This window comes from Balaenoptera musculus, chromosome 3 (genome assembly GCF_009873245.2).
Source record: "Balaenoptera musculus isolate JJ_BM4_2016_0621 chromosome 3, mBalMus1.pri.v3, whole genome shotgun sequence".
In the NCBI taxonomy this organism is placed as follows: domain Eukaryota; kingdom Metazoa; phylum Chordata; class Mammalia; order Artiodactyla; family Balaenopteridae; genus Balaenoptera; species Balaenoptera musculus.
Genome location: NC_045787.1, coordinates 68,537,449 through 68,559,398, shown reverse-complemented (window position 1 = coordinate 68,559,398; position 21,950 = coordinate 68,537,449). Strand labels below are relative to the sequence as shown.

Below are 21,950 nucleotides of genomic sequence, written 5' to 3'. Positions count from 1 at the left end.
AAGATATCTTTCTGTAAAATGTAACGCCTTTTCCATCTCAACTAAGCACTATCACACACTGTGGTCATAACTTTTGCAGGTTTGAGGTGCAACAGCAAAACTATCATAAATTTCTTTTTCCTTCACAATTTCACAGATAGAAGATTCGTTCTTACTGTAGATCTTAGTAATCTCCGCATATGATTTTTTTCATCCCCTATTAAGTAGGAAACTTTCACCTTTTCACTTAAAGTAAGCACTTTACAGCTTCTCTGGAATATCCGAATTGCCAACATCACTACTCTTGCGCTTTGAGGCCATTATTAAGTAAAATAAGGCTTACTTGAACACAAGCACTGTGATAGTGCAACAGTCAATCTGACGACCAAGGTAGGACCACTAAGTGATGGCAGGATACGTTGGACAAAGGTATGATTCATGTCTGGGCAGGATGGAGCAGGATTTCATCACACTACTCTGAAAGGTGTACAGTTCTCAAAACTCATGAATTGCTTATTTCTGAAATGTCCCGCTTAATATTTTTGAGCCATGGTCAACCAAGAGCAACTGAAATCGTGGAAAGTGAAGCCATGGATAAGGGGGGACTACTATAACATCAAATACTGATGCTACAAAAGCTAATCAAACTTTCTATAAAACTTTAGTGAAAGAGAATTACAGTATTAAATTTCAAAATCACTTTCATACACTCTCATTCTTTCAACTCTTCCAAAACTATCCTCTAATTTGAAAAATTAGTACAATGTGTCCGTAGATTAATTTTATCATCTAATTTCTATATCATTAATGCCTTATTGTCCAGCTACATTGTACTTTCTTTTATATTTCTTTCTGTCCCCCCCAATGTTCATTGTTTTACTCACAAAATCATGTAATTACTGGAACACCTAAAAGCATACCCCAAATCCCACTGAGATGTGATTAGACATATGGAGAAGTTATCCATAAATTTCACCTGATAACAACTATTTTTTATTTAGCCCACAGCTGAAATGTACTGCAGGTGATTTCAAGATAACACACCTACCATACATACATATGCATATTCAAACAATGAGCCATAACCAACATCCATATTCAGTATCTTTGGTTTAAAATTAAGATAATGGTGGTCAGAAGCAAAATATATTGTGGGGATATTTGGACCATTCGATGAAAGACAATTTACCATGTAGACCCTAAGGGAAAAACTTCAAAGTACTTGCCCTTTCTCCCACGCTCTCCCTAACCACTAGTATTCTAATATTATTTAATATTTGCTTGTAAATGAATAATACATGCAGTAGGCAGTTACTCTGATGCCCCCAAGAAATCTCACCTTCCAGTATTGGTGCCCTTTTATAGCCCACTCCCACACTAAATCTAGACTGACTCACGTGATTAGCATTGGCCATTGGAACGTTAGCAAACATGAAGAACAGAGAGGCTTAATAAGTGTTGGCATGGTGAGGCCTGACCTCTGGGAATGCTCCTTCATGGAACCCACTGTGGAGAAGTTCAAGCTAATGAAATGAAGAGGTTGGTGTGGGGGGAGACATGGACACAGATACACACATACACACACAGATGCCCAGCTATCCACCAGCTGTTCCAGCCATCCCAGCTGAGGTACCAGACTTACGAGTTAAAAAGCTACCTTGGACATTATAGCCAACAGGTGACACACGGAGCAGTCCTCAACAAGCCCTGCCCAAATTTTAGAATCAAGAGCAAATAAATGTTTCAGCAGCTAAGTTTTGCAGTGAAGCAATAGGCAGCTACAACAACACATGGAAACCAATTAGAACAGTTCCTGTTAGGTAGTAAGCAACCAAGAAATGTCATCAGTAATACCTGACAATAATCGCTCTAAGTTCCATCACCTGCCCCCACCGAGGTACTGTTTGGAGTGTATCTGAGCTGCTTTTAAAGGCATTCATTCTCTCATTTCCCTAATGGCTAGTAAAGAGATAGGGAGCAAAGCAACCAAAAGACCTCTTTATTTTCCCCTTCTTCTTCCTAATTTACCCCTGTCAGGTTTTTTTGTTGCTGTTGTTTGGCTTTTGGGTCTTTTTTTGGCTCTGTCAATAATTGTTTGCCTGTTCCCTAGAGTGGCTAATCAATGATCCAAACCAATTCAAGCCTTTGGTAGTGCTGTGTATTCTCAGTAACTATAGGCGGCCCCCTTCAACCTACCCCAGACCACAGGTAAGTAACTAAGAGGTTCAGTAGGACTGACTCCTCACTAAAGGTCAGAAGTTTATACACATTAATTCGGATTCTTTTTACCTGACAGAATCTTTAGGCAGAGGGCATAGGAACCAATTACCCTCTGTTCAGAATAAATTAAGCCACATTGAAAACATACCTGCTACTTTTCCTCTAAGACTTTACTGGTCCTAATTATATAAATATCTTATTCTTTTAACCCCCATGACCCTTTGCTCATACTTCACTCATGAGATTTATCTTAAGCTAGCCTGAATGACAGTAATTGGTTACTTAACTTTCTACTAGATCTAAAACTCTCCTGGAAGAGAGACTCATTAAGAAAAGGGGGTATCTTACTCATTGTGTATCCCTTAAATTAAGCTCCTACTACATTGCTCTACTACTCATATAGCAAAAATATCTGGTCCTGGTTCAGAAACCACTTTGTCCATAACTAATCTCATTCAATTCTCACCCCCATTTTTATTAAGAAAATAATGACTCACCCAGAGTACAATGCAATCGGTGACAAAGTTAATGAATGCTACATGTCTTAGTACTAACATTTAACAATTATTTGACTTAAGAATGATTTTATTTTTGTAGAAACAGTAAGATGACTCTTAAGGAAAAGAAAGGTATTATTACATTCCTTATTTCTTTTTTCTTCAAATTTAGCTTGAGAAAGCCTGCGTTTTAGTTAGGCCAGATGCCAGGCAAATAACATCAAAGGCAAAGCAGGCCTGGTAGAAACCACAGCTAACTGTAGAGCTCAGAAGTCACCTAAATGGGGCCATCATTACTCGGCTCCAGAAATCTACTCTCAAGCAGGAACGGCAACCAGGTGGAGCCAACTCCTGTGATTTCTCAAGGGATCTAGAAATCGAGACTTCTTAACATGAACTTTTCCTATTTTTAATGGTGGCAAGTAATCACTAAATGCTCCAAATACACTACGAGCAAGCAATATATATCTGTCAGGTGGATTCAGCCCAAGAGCCTCCTGCTACTGCAGGCTCATAGTTAAAACTCTCTATACATAACTGATGGTGGACTAATGGAACTATTCTCCTTTCTTATCACCCCTCACCCCTGGGGAAAAGAGAAAGAAATAACAAGGACCACGAAAAGCAGCTACATAATACAGGGAGTACCAGTGACAAACTCCTTTAATTTAACTTTTCTCTCTCTTGAAAAAAAAAATTTGTTAGCAGCTTTAGATACAGAACCTTTTATAGCATAAAAATATATGGGGAGAATTTTTTTTCTTTTTAAAATTTTTTCCTCAAAATGTGCAAAAAAAAAAAGAATATTCAAATATATGTAATAGTTCCAATTATACAAACTTTTCTGGCCTTAACCCAACTAATGAAAATGCTCAGTAATAAACATGAGACTAATGATTCATCATGCACACAGAAAAACAAGGTACAAAATATTAATAGTGTTATTATATTTGCACTGGTCTATCTACATATTGTCACTTGACTCTCTTGTGACCAACAGCACTGAACCAGCGGGACACATGGTTGAACTCCATGACCAGGGAACCCTGGTCTATCTAACAAACCACTGTGGACTCGATCCTATGACCTGAACCTCCTTAATATCATGCTATCAATAACTAAGGTGACCAGTCACTAGTAATCATATATTAGTCCAAAAGCATTTCTTCAATACTTTATGAAAGATTTGACATTATTTAACAAAGTCGTTAAGGCTTTTCCTTTTATTTAAAAATAGGAATTTATAGAAAACACTTGAATTCCATCTCTAAACCTGCTTAGCCTGCTAGAAGCCTTTATGAATTTAAAATAAAATTTTTGATATAATCAATCATGGTAGACAGGCCTTCGGAGTTCAAAACATTCTCTCAAATAGCTATTAGTAAGGGAGTTCCTATAGCAATAGAATTGGTAGGCAATTTAATGACAATAAAATTATATATTATTATTTGAGGAGACTACTAATTTATTGAACACTTACTATGTGCCAGGTACTGTGCTGAATATGTTCAGGGGGTTCTCATTAACCTTAAAAACGACCATATGAGGGAGACACCATTATTGTCCCCATTTTACAGATGGGGAAACTGACCTTTCCAAGATCACACAGCTAGTAAGTAGCAGAGTCAGGATTCCAACCCAAATCTTGTCTAACTTCAGAATTTGCACGCTTAACCACTACACTGTATTGCCTCCAGTGACTCTGGGTTGATATCTAAGATAAAGAAAAGAGGGGAAATTTGTACTTCTCAGTGGCAAATTTAAAAAACATACTAGAAATGGAGGATACCTTTTAGAACAGGTACAATTCTCATATACACAGTCACACAAATAATATTTTTATTCCCAAATACAAACAATAATGATGAAAATCTCACAATGGACTTCTCAGAAACATAATTTTTCCTATATACTCACTCATGTTTATTATTAAAAATTTAATGGGAACACTATGTGTTTTCTGCTCAATTCTGCCATGAACCTAAAACTGCTCTACAAAATAAATTCTATCTTTAAAAATATTTAAAACTGCAATATACTAAATATGCCTAATTCAATTTAGTTAATAACTGGCATAAGACTATATTCTTTCATAATGAAAAGTTGCACTTTATCATAACCACAGGACCCTTAAGTGATTTTTTCAAAAAGGCTTGAAGGTGTGTCAACAGTGCAGTATATTTTAAATTTTTAACACTCTCAGAACACCTTCAGAAAAGTCTGCAGTACACAGATGTGAAATGATAAGTTGGTATAAAATCAGACCAAAAAATTGAACTCACAATGAATAATACAAAAGGAATACAACACCCCTATACCATGGCTGACCTAAGTAAGAGTAACTTTACTTTTCCATCAAAAGATGTAGCCTTAAGTCAAAAATGTCCTAATTCATTAAGTCCTTTCTAAATCTTCCAAAGAAGATTATCAAAAAAACAAAAAACAAACAAACAAACAAAAAAGCCCACGAAAAAACAAAAAAACCTGCAATTGTCTAGAGTGATTGTCAACACAGAAACCAAATCTTTCTTCTTCTGATACTCACCAAGGTTGTCAAAATTCTAAAAGAAAATTAAGACAGATATGAGGGATCTATAAAGCAAGTTTTACCTACTATTCCCATCAACATTTTCCTCTCATCGAGGTCCAGCTTTATAAATACATACCTAAGTTCACTTATGAAGAGAACAAGGGGGAGGTACTATATATAGAAAAGTCATTTGTCATATATATTCCGCAGTAGACTGTCAAAATTAATTTTCAAATAGAATACTGTATTTGCCACCAACAAAGTGTTGAAGGGAAGCACACTATTAATTTTGTTTTGCTCCAATATTGTGCTTAGAAAGCTTCAACTTATAGAAGAATTACACTAATATTAATAAATGGGAATTCTACGGCACAAGTTACAAATATTGTTGGAGTATGAGCCCTTAACCACACCTGTAATTAACAGAACTCCTTTCCTTTCTCGCTGACCCACGTTTTCAAAAGTGATCCAAAGACTTTCCTGCATCGCAATGCTTTCAACAGGCAGAAGCTGGGATTTGCAGTACAACAAAAACAAAGCATTCTGACCAATGCATGTTTCGAATGATATTAACACAATATTCATTTAAATGCTTGTATTCCAAGCTTCTCACTAGTCATCTAGCTTCAACAGGGAACACAACCAGGTTAAAATAGACTACGACTGCCTTGGTAGCTGCAAGCTCAGCTGAATCCCAGGACGCCACCTCAATTTGGAAGGGGCAGAACCATATCCGGTTCTCACTGGATACACATTTTCCCATGCTTCCCATCTTTAAAACTTTACATCTTCCCAGAGGACCAATAAATATACCAAGCCGCCAGGGAGTGTGCCTGTAGGGAAGATGAGTGATCAAATTAAATCCCTATGCACAGAACCATAAGCTTCAAAATTTTTCACAACGAGTAACAGCTGAAAGAACGAGGCATGTTTTCCCACTTCTTTCCAGGAGTCACCTTCCCCCAAAACACCGGTCTTGACTTACTGGTTAGTTGGCGGAGCGGTAAGCGGGATGGCCACCTCTTCCTCCTCGTATTCTGGTCCATCCAGAGAGTCACCTTCGTCCACTGTTCCCAGGCCCGCGCCCAAAGGGGGCAGCTGAGGAGGAGGCGGCAAAGGAGGGAATCCGCCGCCTGCCCCGAAGGTCTCAGCAGGCAACGAAGTGGTCCCCTTGGTGAGAGCCATCTCCCCACCAGGTCCGGCGGCGGCAGCACCAGCCACGCCAGCAGCAGCACCTCCCCCTGACAGTCCGGCTCCCCCCAGTGCCCCCGCCACAGACCCGGGTCCCAGGAACCCTGACCCCAACGCGGCTCCGCCACCCAGAGTCCCGGCCACTCCAGCCTCCGCCAGCCCAGGAAAGGGGGCGGCTGCCACAGGCAGGGCGGCGGGTATCTTCACCCGACACACTGCCGGATAGGCACTGGAGCCCGCGGCCCCGCCGCCTCCTGCTGCCCCGGCGGTGACCGGGCCGCCCTCCTCACTGCCGGCCTCGGCCGCCATCATGTTGAAGCCCGCTCTACTCTGCCCTACCCTGCCCGCCCGGGAGCCCCGGGGGCCACCAGGCCCGGGCTCCGAGCCGCCCCACCCAGGCGCGTCCCCTCTTCAGCTCCCCAGGCGGAGGAAACAACAACAAAAGGAGAGAGCCCGCCGCCGCGCCCCCTCTTCGGGCCACAGCCCAGGCTCGGGAGCTACCCGGGTTACGGGAAGAGAAGTGGGCAAAAAACCCAACGCCTGCACAAACGCCGCCCAAATCTTCACCTTACACACCCACACTCACGCACACACACATGCACAGAAGCGAAAAACTTCCTGACTGCACTCAAGAGGAAGGGAAGCACAGGGGAAGCGGCTGGGGCGGCTGCTGCTCCTTCAGCCACCGCCACGGCCGCCGCCGCCACCGCTTCTTCACCACCCCAGTTCCGGCCACCCCCACCGCAGCCACCGCCGGTGCCGCTGCTGGGGCTGGGGCCACTGCAGCCGCTTCATCCTCCACCGGGCTGAGACGCGAGGGGTAGGGAGAAAAGAGGAAGGGGGGGCGGGGTAGTGGGGAAACGGACTGAACTGCTCCCAACCTGGAGCGCTCAGTGAAATCGACGAGAGAGAAAGGAAGGCGGGGCACGGGAGGAGGAGCAGAGGGAAGGAAGGGCGGGGGAGGAGGACGGAGAGGGCAGCTTCTGCGCAGGCGCCTTCCCGGCGCGGGGGTTGGGGGGGCTGGGCCTGGAGAAGGAAAAGGAAGAGTCGGGAGGGAAGGAAGCGGCGGGGACGCGCGGTGCGCGGCCGCGCTCCCTGTCCCGCTCCGGGTGGAGCGCGTGGCGGCGCGGTCGCATTTCTCGCGCTCCGGCCTCCCTGGGCTTTGTTTGAAGGGCCGGTGAGGCGGAGGAGGGGAGGAGTGGGTCCAGAGCACGCGGCCGCTCAGCGCGGTGAAAACAGGAGAGACGGGAGAGACAAGGAGGGGTTGAAGAGGGAGGACCGGGGAGAGGGAAAGGAAGATGCCGCGAAGCCAGTGCCTTGCTTCCTGACCGGTGGAACAAACACCCGTGGCCGGCGGCGCAGAAACCAGACATTCAAGGCCCTCGGAGGTGGGGGGTTGGAGAGGGCGGCCCGCTTGGAAGGTCGAGACCGTACTGTTACTGTTTCCTTTTTCTTTTCATAGTATAAATTACTATATGACTCTTACAAGCTAAAAAATAAAATGAAATTTTAAAAACTGGGTTCTGAAACTCAAAGAAAGCGAAATGGATAATGGGGGCCATATGGGGAGGGCGAAGAATTTTAGTAGAAATAGTGGTTGTTTGAAGTCAGATTTCTACCACCATGCACGTTTTGTTTCATTCTCCCACTCTCCCCCTCTATTCCCTTTCTCTTTTTCTTTCTCCCTTGCACACACACTACCTTGCCATTGCAAGTCTGTTGGGTAGCTAATAAGGTGTGGAGAGGAGAGGTGCCCCAGACATCACTAATCAACGCGCTTTTGTCCTCGTTTGTGTGCAAAACACGGCAGGGCACACTCCACGATGTACATGTGAATGCACAGAGCACTTTCAACTGGCAGATGTCAAGAAGGTCCCAAAGTGTCAGTTACAATTATGTATGGTTTCAAAAATTATCAATAAACTGAAATTTCACTCAATATAGCCGAAGAGAATGGTTTTTGTTTTGTCTTTTCTACTGGAATATGTATAAACATAGGTGGAGGAATCATTCCCATTTTTTGAAATTCCAGTATCTGTGATTTGCCCTTTTGGATTCATATATTATTCTTATATTTTGCATTCTCCCAGGAGGAATCCCACATTAAATACCATTAAATATTGATCTTTGGGATCAATATTTTCTCTGCTAAGGATAGTCAAACCAACAAGAAGCACATTAAGGATGGGAAGGGTCTGAAATAGAGGCCAAGGGAAAAAGGAAAAGACCAGTAAACGAGGTGGCAAGGTGCACTCAAGACATTTTCCTTTAGAAATAGCTGTTTCCATAACCCTATTTGCCAAATCAGTGACAATGCGATTACCAGTAATCCTAAGGACTCCTTCATTCTGCTCACCTCTTATGCAGTATACTACCTGGGAGAGTGAAGATGGACTGACTAATCCCAAGAGTGGTCTCAGACCAGCAATATCCTAGGAACTTGTTAGAAATGCAAATTCTTGGACCCCATCCCACCCTAGACCCTCCGAATCAGAAAATGCAGTAATCTGTGTTTTAACGAGCCCTCCAAGATTTGCACATTTAAGTTTAAGAACCGCTATATTACAGTATGCTAAACAAGAAAATGGTATGCAACACCATCATCAGCCTTTGAAAGTAGGACATTGGACTGGTAGGTAATCACCAGCTCTGGGTTATCACTGATATTTTCTTAGTGCTCACACACCATAGGTATTCTGCCTGAGATTCCAGGTCAGATTCACTACTCTAATTTGCGGAATTATGTCCTTCCCCTTTTTTGAAAATTCTTTAGCATCTAAAGGCCAATATTTAATGTAGTCCAATACCAATTACATACTGACTTATATTGTTTTCTAGTTACTACAAAGGTATACTGCAGATACAACCTGTGGTCTATCCTACTGCCTAGCCCAATGCTATGCATCCTTGCCAACTGCTTTGAACAGGTCTCCATTCTTTTAACAAATCCTGGATTAGATCAGCTCACATCTTTAGACATCAATTGCTCAACCAGTGGGATCTACTATGTCTATTTGTGTATCAACCTAATACCAATATCTTACATTATATTCAGTCTTAGAGTAGTGTTGTCCTTTTCATCTAAAGAGATTACCAAATATTTTTGATGAGATATTTTCAAATTTTTTTATATACTCCATTTATTGGATGGATCTAGGCCTTGATCTTTACTATTCTTTGTGTATTTCCTTAATCTCAAATCAGTCTTCTATCTTCACTGACTTTTAATTTTTTCCAAAAGGGCTCAATGTTTTACCTCCTTTCTTTTTGTCTATTGCCTTTTTTCTTTCTCTATTCACCTTGATCTGCCCCTCATTTATAGTCTCTATCGTCTCATGTTTTTGTTTTTGTTTTTCTGCTAATTTCTCTCTCAGTTTCTTCTGTTTCCCTTTCCTTTTCTTCCAAGCCCCTGAATTTCCTGACATAGATACACTCCTTGAAGTTTCATGAGTTAAAAACTGAAGAAAATTTTTAAAAAACCCAAAAACTTATGAAATATTTATTTGGAGAGAGGCTTTACAGGGTTTCTGCTGGGACTGGTGTTAAGTGTGGTGTTATGTAACATTAGTTAACAAAGGGATGTAAACAGTCTGTTAATTAAATTCACAGATAATATTAAACAGGGAGGCACTGAAAAACAGTATACAAAAGAAAAGAGGAAAATTCAAAATAGCTTTTACTTTTAGTAAAACAATTTTTGATATCTGTGATTTGAGAAAAGTTATTCCAGATATGGAATTAAACATAGTATTTAATGAAGAGTAAACAATCAGAAATGCTGGGCAAAGACATGGGTGAAAAGAATCTGAACACAACTTTTTAAAAAATGAATTTGGCTCATTCTGATTTTACTGGCCACTCAAATATGAATGTAATACATTCCAAAACATTTTGCAGTTTTGATAACTCAATATGTGAAAAGGTAACTCTGACTCAGTAATACAATTTTAGAGAAACTCAAGGAATTTAGATCAAATAACTGAGTAGTTTCTGAAGGGAAAACTGAGCAAGAAGTGATAAAGAGTGTTATTGTGTTTCATGCCCTAGTGCATACTCAGCTAAACAAATAGGCCTCCAAGTTTCTCTAAAGAGTGTCAAAAGGTTTCATTGACCTCAGAATTTTGAAAAGAAGCCTTTACTCCTAACCCCTAATATCCTTACTGAATTTGTTGACCTCATCTTAAAATTTTCAAGAGCACAAATTTCCTTATTAGGGAGATGTTTTGAGCAACTAACATTGAGGAGATACAGGTTAATGGAAGTTATTTTGATGAAAAAGTAAATAGCTCTGCAGATGATTACAGTATGTGGTATAATAACTAAGCTTGATGAAAATTATAAACACCATGGAGAAATTAAAGAATAGTACGATCTCTGAGGCAGTAAAATACACTTCAAAGAAAATTATTGGGAGCCCTCTTAAAACATTTAAACTTACATATGGTTAAAGGAGCTTAGATCAATTAGATCTAAATATCGCTTCTCTTGAAAGAAGAGTAGAAAAATGTCTTTATTTTTTATTATTCAGTTTATTTTTATCCTTTGGTCTTTATTTTGCTGATTTTTCATTATTCTATATCAGAAATTTTTCCCCTTCATCAATTCTAGTCTGTTTTTCTTTGCCTACTAGTTTCCTCTAGCCAGGAGTAGTTCTATTTTTCCTTTCTGCACCTGGTTCCTTTACATGATAGTGAGTGCTCCATGCTAGAAGTAAGAGAGAAAAGAAAGTGGAATGGTTTCAGGGCAAGGGAAATGGGGGACTCAAGGTGGTATAGGACTCCAGTTCACATTCTCCTCATCATTACACTCCCATTCTTTGCCTCTGTCTGTAACAATTTAAATATCACCTGAAACACAGTCATGGAATCCAACTAACCTTTGGCCTCTTCACCTTAGGAATCTTGCAAAGTCCCTTAATTCAGGTTGCATTCTTGGGTCTACCTGAGAATCTCCCAGTAACCCATTCATCTCTGAATTTAGTTAGTACATCAAATACACAAACCTTTTTAATAGGCTTTAAAGTAACTATACAATGAAAGGGTTAAATAGAGCCTTGAGATAATTATAGATAAAATAAGGTGAGTTTTAAGTACATCAAAAGAAATTGTGAGTAATGTAACTTTACCTAACTAAAACTACCTTTCTAAGATATTTCTAACTATAATAATTTCTTAATTCACATTTTTGAAGAACTCAGTTCCACTTGTTATCTTAACACAACTTTTTAATATTTTAACTTTCTCTTCATTCTTTAACTGTGAAAATAACAATGAAATATAACATGTAGTACAGCAGTAACTTCCAGATTTCTGGATTTTACAGCCTACTAAAGCTTCAACAAAATTGAGAGACTACTGAATTATGAATTTTGTGAAGTGAGGAGTATTTTGTTATTATTAACTACCATTTCCTACAACTCTATTTCATAAAAGGAAAAGACATTTCTAGCAGAAATAGTGAAAAGTGGGGTCGGGGAATAGGGGACAGGGAGAGAGAAAGGAAGCGAGAGAGGGAAAAAACAAAAAAGAAAAGGGAAAGAAATAATTTCAGAAAAAAAGCAGTCTTTTGAATTACATAAATTTAGCTTCATGAAATGTGCATGGTATATTATATCCTTCTTTTTCATTTTTCCATAGATTTTTTAAAATTGGCATTGGTTTGCAGACCAGGTATCCTAGTTTGGGTTTCCCCAGAAGCAGACTCTGAAACTAAGACTTGAGTGTTAAGTTGTTTATTTGGGAGGTGATCCCGGGAAATTTCAGTAGGAGAGTAGGGAAGGGAAGGAAGTTAATACAAGATGCGTTAAGGAGCTGGTTACTGCTAAGAGCAGCTGGGGCTCGATCCTACCGGGGAGCTCTGGGGGGAGATAGCACAGAACTCCCCTGAGACTTGGTACACCTGAAGGACACTGAAACTGGTTTTTATTCTTGAGCTCCTGTTTGTCATTGGTTGAGGGCTGCTTCTGAAAGCATCTCCTTTCCAACACCTCCAGACTGCCCTGTGTGCAGCCTGAGCATCTCCCCTGGCTAGAGAAAGCCCACAGGTAGAAAGGAACTGGTGTCTGCAGTGAGAGACCACTGCCTGCGTAGAACAGGTGAATGCCAAAGGGTAGGGGCTTGGCACTGACAGTGCTACTTACACCAGGGTTTGAGAACCCCCGTGATGAAGAATTTACTTCTGTTAAATATAGGCATGTTGTTTGTTATACTTGAGTCATTTTGTATTTAAGTTATCCTATTCTATGACCTAACTAAGGCTATTTAGCACAAATGGCTAAGAAGCTTATTCAGTGTTAATCATGGTGTGGCTGGGATGAGAACTCATTTCCCAGTCATGAATATTATCATTGGAGCAATGCTGACCAGAGGGAGTGACTTTCTAGGACTATGTATTGCTTGATTCAAATATATTTTGTCTTTTTTTTTTTAACATGTATTTTCAGCTAAATAATAGGATAGAAGCAAAAGTGGTTATGCACTGGACATAAAATAGCTCATTGACAACCAAATGGGAAAAATTCAAGAAAAACTATCATGAGTATTACAATGGCATTTGTGAAGAAATAATCTGATAATATGTTTTGTTTTATTAAAAGTTGTACAAAATTCATGCCTTATATTTGTACTGATAGAAAATTTTAAAGTTGTCAAAGTGTTCTCTTGTGCACTGTCTCTTTCACAACTCTGAAAAAGTATGACAATATTATTATCTTCAACGGACAGATCTGTAAGCTTTTGAGTTCCAAAGGTGTGGTCGATTCGCCTTAAGTGATGAAGGTTTATTATAAGGATTCCTGGGGAAGTAAGGTAGGACAAGCAAACTGTCCCCCAACAAAACATCTAGTCTCATAGGGAACCGTAATATCACTAACAGCCATGCTTGTGGTCATGTCTGAAGAATGGGGACCATGTTATTATCTCCTTTAGTGGTGCCACCATTCCCATGGCTCAAGTGCCCTGTCACTCCTTCATTCTATTTCTCTGCTCAACACAGCCACTGATTCTGACTCTTCCCCCAGTACCAACCACCCCCAACCACCCCTCTCTCCACACCTCTCTATCTCATGATTCCTGCTTACTCATGGCTTCCATTACGTCTTTCCTTCCACTTACAAATATTTATTAAGTTCCAAGGAAACAGTGCTGAGCCAAAATAGGCATGGTCCTTGCTCTCATGGATCATACAATTTAGAGTGAGGCAAACATTTAATCATCTAATAAATAAATGCAGCATTTAACACTAAGATAAATGATATTAGGGAAAGAAAAGCTAAACTGACTTGAAATCTTTATGGTTTTTATAGTCACTTGACAGATTCTTTGTTGAGTGTTCACAGAGCGTTACAGTATGATAACGTAGATAGTAAATCAGCTCCCAATCTGAGTTGCTTGGACAGAGAGACTGTATTTAAATCCCTCCTCTGCCACTGCTAGCTCTATAACTCTGGTCAAGTTGCTTAACCTCTCTGAGTCTTAGTTTTCTCATCTGTTACCTGTGTGGATAGCAATACCTATTGTGAGGTTGGGTTCCCCCAGAATCAGACCCCAAGACTAGAATTGGATTATAAATTATTTGAGAGATCATCCCAAGAAACTCCACTGCAGAGGGAAGTGAGACAGGGAAGGGAAGGAAGCCAATAAAGGGTATGTCATCAAGTAGGTAATCACTGTGGGCAAGGGGTGGGAGCTCAATCCGATGGGGAACTAGGGGAAATCTTGTTAAACACACCTCAGAGTTATACTACCTGAGGAGTGAGGAAGCTGAGGTACTTATCCCCCAACACTCTTCCACCTTTGGTGAAGGCTGCTCCTAGATTCTTTAACTCACTGCACTTCTGAGATATCCCATGCTCACAGGTGAGAGAAAGCAAAGCTCCCAGAGAGTTACCAGGGAGATACCATGGCCATGCACTAGAATGGTGAGTGACAAGGGAATGTGGGTGAGGCGATGAGAGCTTCTACACCTACCTTCAGGAGGTTTTTATGAGGATTTGAGATAAGAAGATAATGGAACAAAGTAGGAACTCAATAAACTGTATCTATTACAATGAATGAAATTCTTGTTGAGAGGATGAGATATGCACTTATGAAGTGGTAACATAATAACACACTACAACGTAAAATTCAATATGTGATTGTTAACATGAGTTAACATGTTATATTACCACAATGGCAGTTCAGAAGAGTCAGATAGATTGTGTCCTAGAGAAAAAGGGCAAAGCTTTTCCTTGAGTTTCTAACTCCTTTAATAGTGAAAGAAAAGGGACTGGATCTCTTGGGCAAGGAGATAAGAAAAGGTAAGAAGACAAGATGAACATTTTTCTGTGGTAGAGAAGGAAGAAGCAGCCTTACTAGAGCGGAGAATTCATAATCACAAAGGAAGATGAAGTTTTAAGTTAGGGCAAAGTCAAGGAAGTTTTAAAAAGTTAATCAGAGGCATTTGGATTTTATCTTGAGGCAAATAGGCACCTTCTGAAGATTGTTGAATAAGGAAAACCATCATGAAAACAAAAATTGAAGGATGAACATTGAGTCTTAAATCTTGAAAAGACATTGGAATTTATATAGAATAAGTCCTACCCAATACAAAAGGCCTTTCTAGAAAGTCTGTGACTTGGTGAAAATATGAACATTTGCAGTGATTCCATGTTCATAAGATATGGCATTAGCTATAAGTGTTAAAAAGTGGTTCCTTTTATTGAACAGAAATGTGCTCCTGGTGACTTCCTCACATTAGTCCTGATTCATGTTTCTAAATTTATATTAAACATAGAGCCCTTATAATACTTGAAGATAACTAATAAGTCCTTCAAGACACCTTTTTAAGTTCTAAATGTTGGGAGTACCCTTGGCTTTTTCACTGTCTACTACTCTTCCTAAATAATTTGATCTAGATCCATGACTTTAAATACCATATATATGCAAATAACTCCCAAATTAATATCTCCAACCCCAGCATCTCCTCTTAGCTCAAACTGTCCCTTGGCAACTCCATTTGAATATCTCATGTTCAAACTAGAACTCTTGAATTTCCTACACATAAAAGCTCCTCCCCCAGTATCCTCATGTAGCAAATGGTATCTCCGCTCACTTACTGGCCAAAAACCTGAATAACATCATTGATTCCTCTCTTTTTCTCACATCCCACATTTAATTCATCCGTGTGTCCTGTCAGCTCTGCCTTCAAAAGATATCCTGTATTTAACTACATTTCAATCTTAATTGCTAACACCCCAGTCTAAGCTACCATCATCTCTTACCTAGACTTTTATAATAGAATCTTCTAGCAATCTTCCTGTTTCCACTTTTACTCCTCTTGCCTATTCTACACACATTAGCCAGAATGACCTTTTTAAAATGTAAATCAAGTCACCTCACATCCATTTTTAAGATCCTCCTATCACACATAATAGAATGCAAGCTTCTTCCCATGATCTGTAAGGTCCTCCATGACATGACCTCTTCCTCTCTCATAACCCTAAGGCCTACCACACACCTCTACCCCTCTACTGTAGTCTTGTCACACTGAATGTCTTGCTGTTTACTGAATATACCAAAAAGCCTACTATCTCAGAGCCCTTAGACTTACTATACGCTCTGCATGAAATGTTCTTCAACAGAGCTTTGCCTGGCTTACTTCGTCACTTCCCTGAAGTCTGCTCAAATGTCATATCCACATAAAGTCCTGCACTAACTGCTTTAACCACAACAAGCCTCCACTTACACTGTTTGACTTTCCTTCTTAGTGCTTTTCAGTGCCTGAAGTTATGGAATATTTTCATTTGTTTGTTTCTTGTCTACCTCCACAAATAGATCATACGCTTCATGAGTGCAGGGTTTCTGCCTGTATTAACTGCTATGTTCTGCTTGCCTAGGGCAGTGCCTGCCACCTAGTAAGTTCTCAACAAATCTCTGTGGAAAGAAAGAAGAATAGAAAAAAAAAGGAAGAAGGAAGGAAGAATGGAAAGAATGAATAGAATTCTTGGCAATTCACACCCACTGTTGAAAAACATTGAGTTTAGAGGCATTACTATTGAAATATTTTCCCCCTGAGTGCTCACCAAGTGAAGTCTCCCCAGTGCTGTGTTTATGCAACTCATAGAATTTAATCTGGTGCATTCTTTTAATTTAGGTTTAATATTTCAAGCTTTTAAGATTTTTTTTTAAAAAATCCACATTATGTAATAAAATATGTTGACTGTTTCTTCCACATTTTTGGTATCTGTGCTGACTAATTTTATGTGTCAACTTGGCTAGGCTATGATACCTAGTTATTTAATTAAATACTGTCTAGGTGTTGCTGTGAAGGAATTCTGAAGATGTGGTTAACAGTTGACTATAAATAAAGAAGATTACTCTTAATGTGAGTAGGCCTCATCCAATCAGCTTAAGGCTTTAAGAGCAAAAACAGATTTCTCGCTGAAGAAATTCTGCCTCAAGACTGCAGTGTCAGCCCCTATCAAGTTTCTAGCTTGCTGACCTGCCCTATAGATTTTTAGCTTGCCTTCTCCACAATTATGTAAGGAAATTCCTAAAAATAAAATCTCAATCCCTCTCTCTGAGATATATATATATATATATATATATGTATATATATATATATATATATAATATACATATATACACACACATATATATACATCATATATATCATATCACATCATATATCTTATATAGATAGAGATAAATACAGATTTATAGAGAGATCTCTTTAGAGAGATATAGATATAGGTAGATATCTAGGTCTATTTATCTATCTATCTATTTATCTATCTATATAACTATCATTTTTCTATTTCCTATTAGTTCTGTTTCTCTGGAGAACTCTGGCAGAAACAGTGTACAAATATGTGAAAAGCAAATCATGTATATCATCACTCAAATCCAAATCAATAATACAATGAAAGACTACAAAGCAGAAACCTCTCTGTGTGGACGTGAATCCATTTTTAAATACTATTTAGGAGTATTTTTTCAACAAGCAATAAATCCTCTTAACCTACCTTTATCTTATTTCTATGTATATTACAAGTGATTTTGAAAATACCTTCTAATTTCAAAAAGAATGTCTATAGCATTTTTCCATCTATCAATTTAATAACTTTATCAAAAAAACCCAAAATAAAACAAAGGAGAGCATCATATATTTTGTTATGAATTTCTTCTTGGTGAACATAACTAATCATTGTTTTCATTCTAAACTCAAGACAATTGGCTAATGATGTTTTCTAAAGTTTTGTTAGGCACTGATATATTTCTTACGCATTTCTGGAAACTTTTTTTTTTTTTTAAATAGAGGAAAGAGCTAATATTTTAGAATTCTACTCTGTGTTACATCTCATCTCATTTAATCCTGTCAGTGAACTTATGGAAATAATACTATTCCCATTCAGTAAATAAGAAAACCAAAGCTCCCAAGTTTAAACTACTTGCCAAGTCACCCTATACTACAGTACTCTTCTAATCAGAACATATATCTAACATCTATCTTCTGGTTTCTCTTGTAATCATTACAACAACTCATTCAGCTTATCAGGGAATCCATTATCACATCTGTAAATTCTTTCAGTAGACTAAGATGTAATTTTTATGAAGCTATTTTTTGTAGCCCATTCAAAGCAACCATGTTCCCATTTAGTATTCTCTAACTTGTCTTGGATTATAGATCCTTATTAGGTTGATCTCCGAATCAAGCAATACCCCAGGGGAAGAATTAAAAGAGAGTTTGTAACTGACTGGGTGTGAGAAGCAAAGAAGACAAAGGCTTTTCTTTTCTTTTTTTTTTTAATTACTCCAATATATTAAGCCTAAGAGGATAGGACTGGTAGATTATATTCCTCCTGAGTTGCTCCCTGCTTATCTGTAAGAGGATTATGTGTCCCTACTCATTGCCCTGGGACTTGCAGTGTCCCCTGCTCAGTGAAGTATACTTTCCTGACCCACTGTCAGGTTTGGTCATGTGATTTGCTTTGGCCAATGATGTGTAAACAGAAGCGACACATACCACTGGATATTTCTGCCAACAATCTTGCTCTTTCTCATTGCCAATAAGAACAGAGTGTTCTACACAGAGACTGTTCTTCCAGTCGAGGTCCCAGAATATGAATAAGAAAATATACATGGAGTAAAACTACAGACAAACTTGTTGGCCAACATATAATGTGAGCAAGAAATAAGCCATTGTTATTTTAAGTAACAGATTTCTAGGATCATTTGTTCTTGAAGCAAAGTTGGCTGATAAAGGTGATGGACCTATAATGAATAGAATCAAATATAGTGAAAAGTAATGGTGATTTAGGATTATGTTAATGGATTGAGAATGCTGCAACTTTATACAGCCTAAAATCTGAATTATAAATGAGCTTTTGTTACCATATGGAATAACAAAAAATATCTTCCATAAGATTATGAAGATTATTGAAGAATGAAAAGGCTTTAAAATCTGATTTATCTACATAACTGTCTACAGAGCCATTGGTAGGTCAAGATACATTAATTTTCTACAGATTTTGAGCAATCGTAATAGATACCATAGGTAATTAATTTCTGTTTGGAATCTAGATTTTTTTGTTCTTTTAGACCTTGGTATTCGAACTGATTTTATGTTTTCAATTTTGCCATCTCTCCATTCACTTTGTTTATTAAGAAGTCCTAAAGCTGATGAGGGTTTCTGAATTTGTATTTTGATATTTGGTATAAATACTTTTTATGTCTTAGCTAATAAAAAGGATATTCATTAAATTTCTATACTTTTTGGAATGCTTGAACAAACCAGAAAATCTGGTCAAGAATTTTTTTGCTGAAAAATCAAAACAAACATAGTAGGTTGAAAAATACAGTGCAATGTTATTTTCCTAGTAGTTAAAAATTTATGACTTATTCACATAGTCTGATTTGTTTAAAATTGTGCTTTCTTCAAGTAAAATAATCAAAATTTTAAGACTTGGCATTAACCAAACCATGAGATGATTTTGGTCTGAAGTTTCTTAAATGCATTATATATTGATGAGCTTATTTCCTGAGCTTTCTGACTGAAGTCATGGACAATATGCTGCGTATATAATCTTTGTTCTTAGATGATGTTAGTATATTTAGCTTTATAAAATGTTCTACTAAACCAATCATTATAACATCACAGGAATAAATTTAACTAGTTAAATAATTATTGGAAGATTATGTGGTTATACTTATTATGTTCTTTTCTATATTTTGCAGCTGTAAAGGTTTCATATTATATTATTCATCTGATGTGAAGAAGAGTTCTGAGATTTATTAAAGGAATTAATTTTCTGTAATTCATTTTCATCTGAAACAATTTGCTCTTCCTTATAGTAATTATTTTTATTTTTAACTTGATTTGAAATTTTTCTTTTTTGGTTAAGTTGATAAAATATTAACATTTTCTTTCATTTTATACAGACTAGGTAAATATATTTTCTTTAATTAAGACTTCCATTGTTCCATGTTATAACATTAGTACTTATCTAAAACTCTTATGGTAGTCTCATATTCTATCATAGCACATATTTTATAATTTATATTTTTGATTAATTTTTTGATACAGTAGCATTTATTTTTACCTCTGTAATTAAAATATTAGGAGAAGATAAGATCAGGAAATATTATGACAAAATTTAAGGATTCTGCAGGGAATGGACACAGTGATTATGGCAGATCCTGTTAGTTGTTTATCCACAAACCTCTTCCCACCTCCTTTCCTGCTAATTGAATCATGACTTCTTCAGGAGAGCAATGAGCCCTCTTGAGCAATGAATCCTAACTGCTCCAAGCCAGTCTTTAACAACCCTGTTCCCATTTGACAGAAACTTAATTCCCACACATCCTTACAACTAAACACAGCCACGTGATCCATATGGGTTTCTTTACGGCTTCTAGATTTTTTTTTTTTTTTTTTTTTAATGGTTGTGTTGGGTCTTCGTTTCTGTGCGAGGGCTTTCTCTAGTTGTGGCAAGTGGGGGCCACTCTTCATCGCGGTGCGCGGGCCTCTCATTATCGCGGCCTCTCTTGTTGCGGAGCACAGGCTCCAGACGCGCAGGCTCAGTAGTTGTGGCTCACGGGCCCAGCTGCTCCGCGACATGTGGGATCTTCCCAGACCAGGACTCGAACCCGTGTTCCCTGCATTGGCAGGCAGATTCTCAACCACTGCGCCACCAGGGAAACCCCGGCTTCTAGATTTTTGTCATTGTTAAAAAGACCTCCCTCATTATAAGACTATTTTTAGAAATTCTCCCAAGTTATCTTCCGGTGCTTTTATGGTTTCAGTTTCTGTGTTGTTCAAATCTTTAATTCATCTGGAATTTGTTTTGGAATAAGGAGTGAAGTAGTCATCCACCTTTTTTCTCTCTCTCTCTCTCTCTAAGTATAACTTCCTCCTTTTCTGCACTTATTACTGTCTTTGCTTTTTCTCCCATTACACACCTACGCTGCTTTAAAAAAATCTTTGACTCTCAGAGTGAGGTATTATTAAAAGGAGGAAGTACCAATAAGCCTCTCATATTATAATTATCTCTGGCATTCGGGAAAGCTTTTATTATATTTAAAAGTTTGGATAATGGGAGATCAAAATCGACCTTCTCACAATGCCTCTTCCTTCTTCCACCTCATACAAACATCCACTTTAGAGTGAAAATACCAAGGAGGAAAAGAGAAACTTCCATAAATATATGTGAAATATATTGATTTATCCAAAATTTTGTTGAAAATTTTTGTGTGTGTCAGAAAGATTTCTGGCACTGCACTTTTTGAAAATTAAACAGGGGCCTTTTGTAGTTAAACACTGCATTTTTTAACAAAAGAAGGAAACACTCACTGCTTTCTGTAGTGGAGATACGCTTCATGCATCCCCTTTTCCTCTGAGTGGATCATGATTCTCTTTACAGACGGTATACAACCATTTACAGTTTTGATCTAAGTTAGGCACATAGATTATAGGAAGAGCTCCTTTAAAATATTATGCATCCTTATTAATAGATTTGAGAAAACATAATTTTTTATAAAATTGGCAAAACGTGAATACTTGTTGAAGCTGGGTGATGATGGTACTTGGAGGTTTATCATCCTATTCATTCTACTTTGATGTACACCTGAAAAGTTCCATAGAAATAGAATAGAAAACAGTAACATTTTAAACTTCGATTAGCCATTTATAACTCACTTTGTATAAAGATCCTTAGAACAATGTGGGGGGGGGGGGAGGTTCCAGCAAGAGCTGAGAAGGGCTCACCTCAGAGAGATGCACTCATATCAACCAACAACTGAAATAAAAAATTATCATTTCCCAAGCATTTGGAAATAACACTTGCCTAGCCCAGAAGAAGGAAAAGCCTGAAAGGAGGACAGTACAAAATGGATCTGAAGACATCTACCAAACGTTCTTGAAAACACAATGTCTTTTCATTACACTGAGGATACATTACAACACTCCATTAGTGCGACTGAGTAGATGCTATGAGTCAATATCACACCCCAACTTTTAGGACATTATGTCATAGTTTTGTAGCTATTTATTATTTC

General features: G+C 38.5%; 1 protein-coding gene across 1 annotated transcript in view; it reads right to left on the bottom strand.

Moving 5' to 3' along the window:
• The window catches only part of RASA1 (RAS p21 protein activator 1), a 109,872-nt gene extending 102,536 nt beyond the window's left edge, over nucleotides 1–7,336 (bottom strand). The window contains exon 1 of the mRNA XM_036849165.1: nucleotides 6,212–7,336. Within this exon, the coding sequence (XP_036705060.1) occupies nucleotides 6,212–6,729 (518 nt within the window). The 5' untranslated portion in view covers nucleotides 6,730–7,336. The remainder of the gene's footprint in view (nucleotides 1–6,211) is intronic.
• Between the last annotated feature and the right edge of the window lie 14,614 nt (nucleotides 7,337–21,950).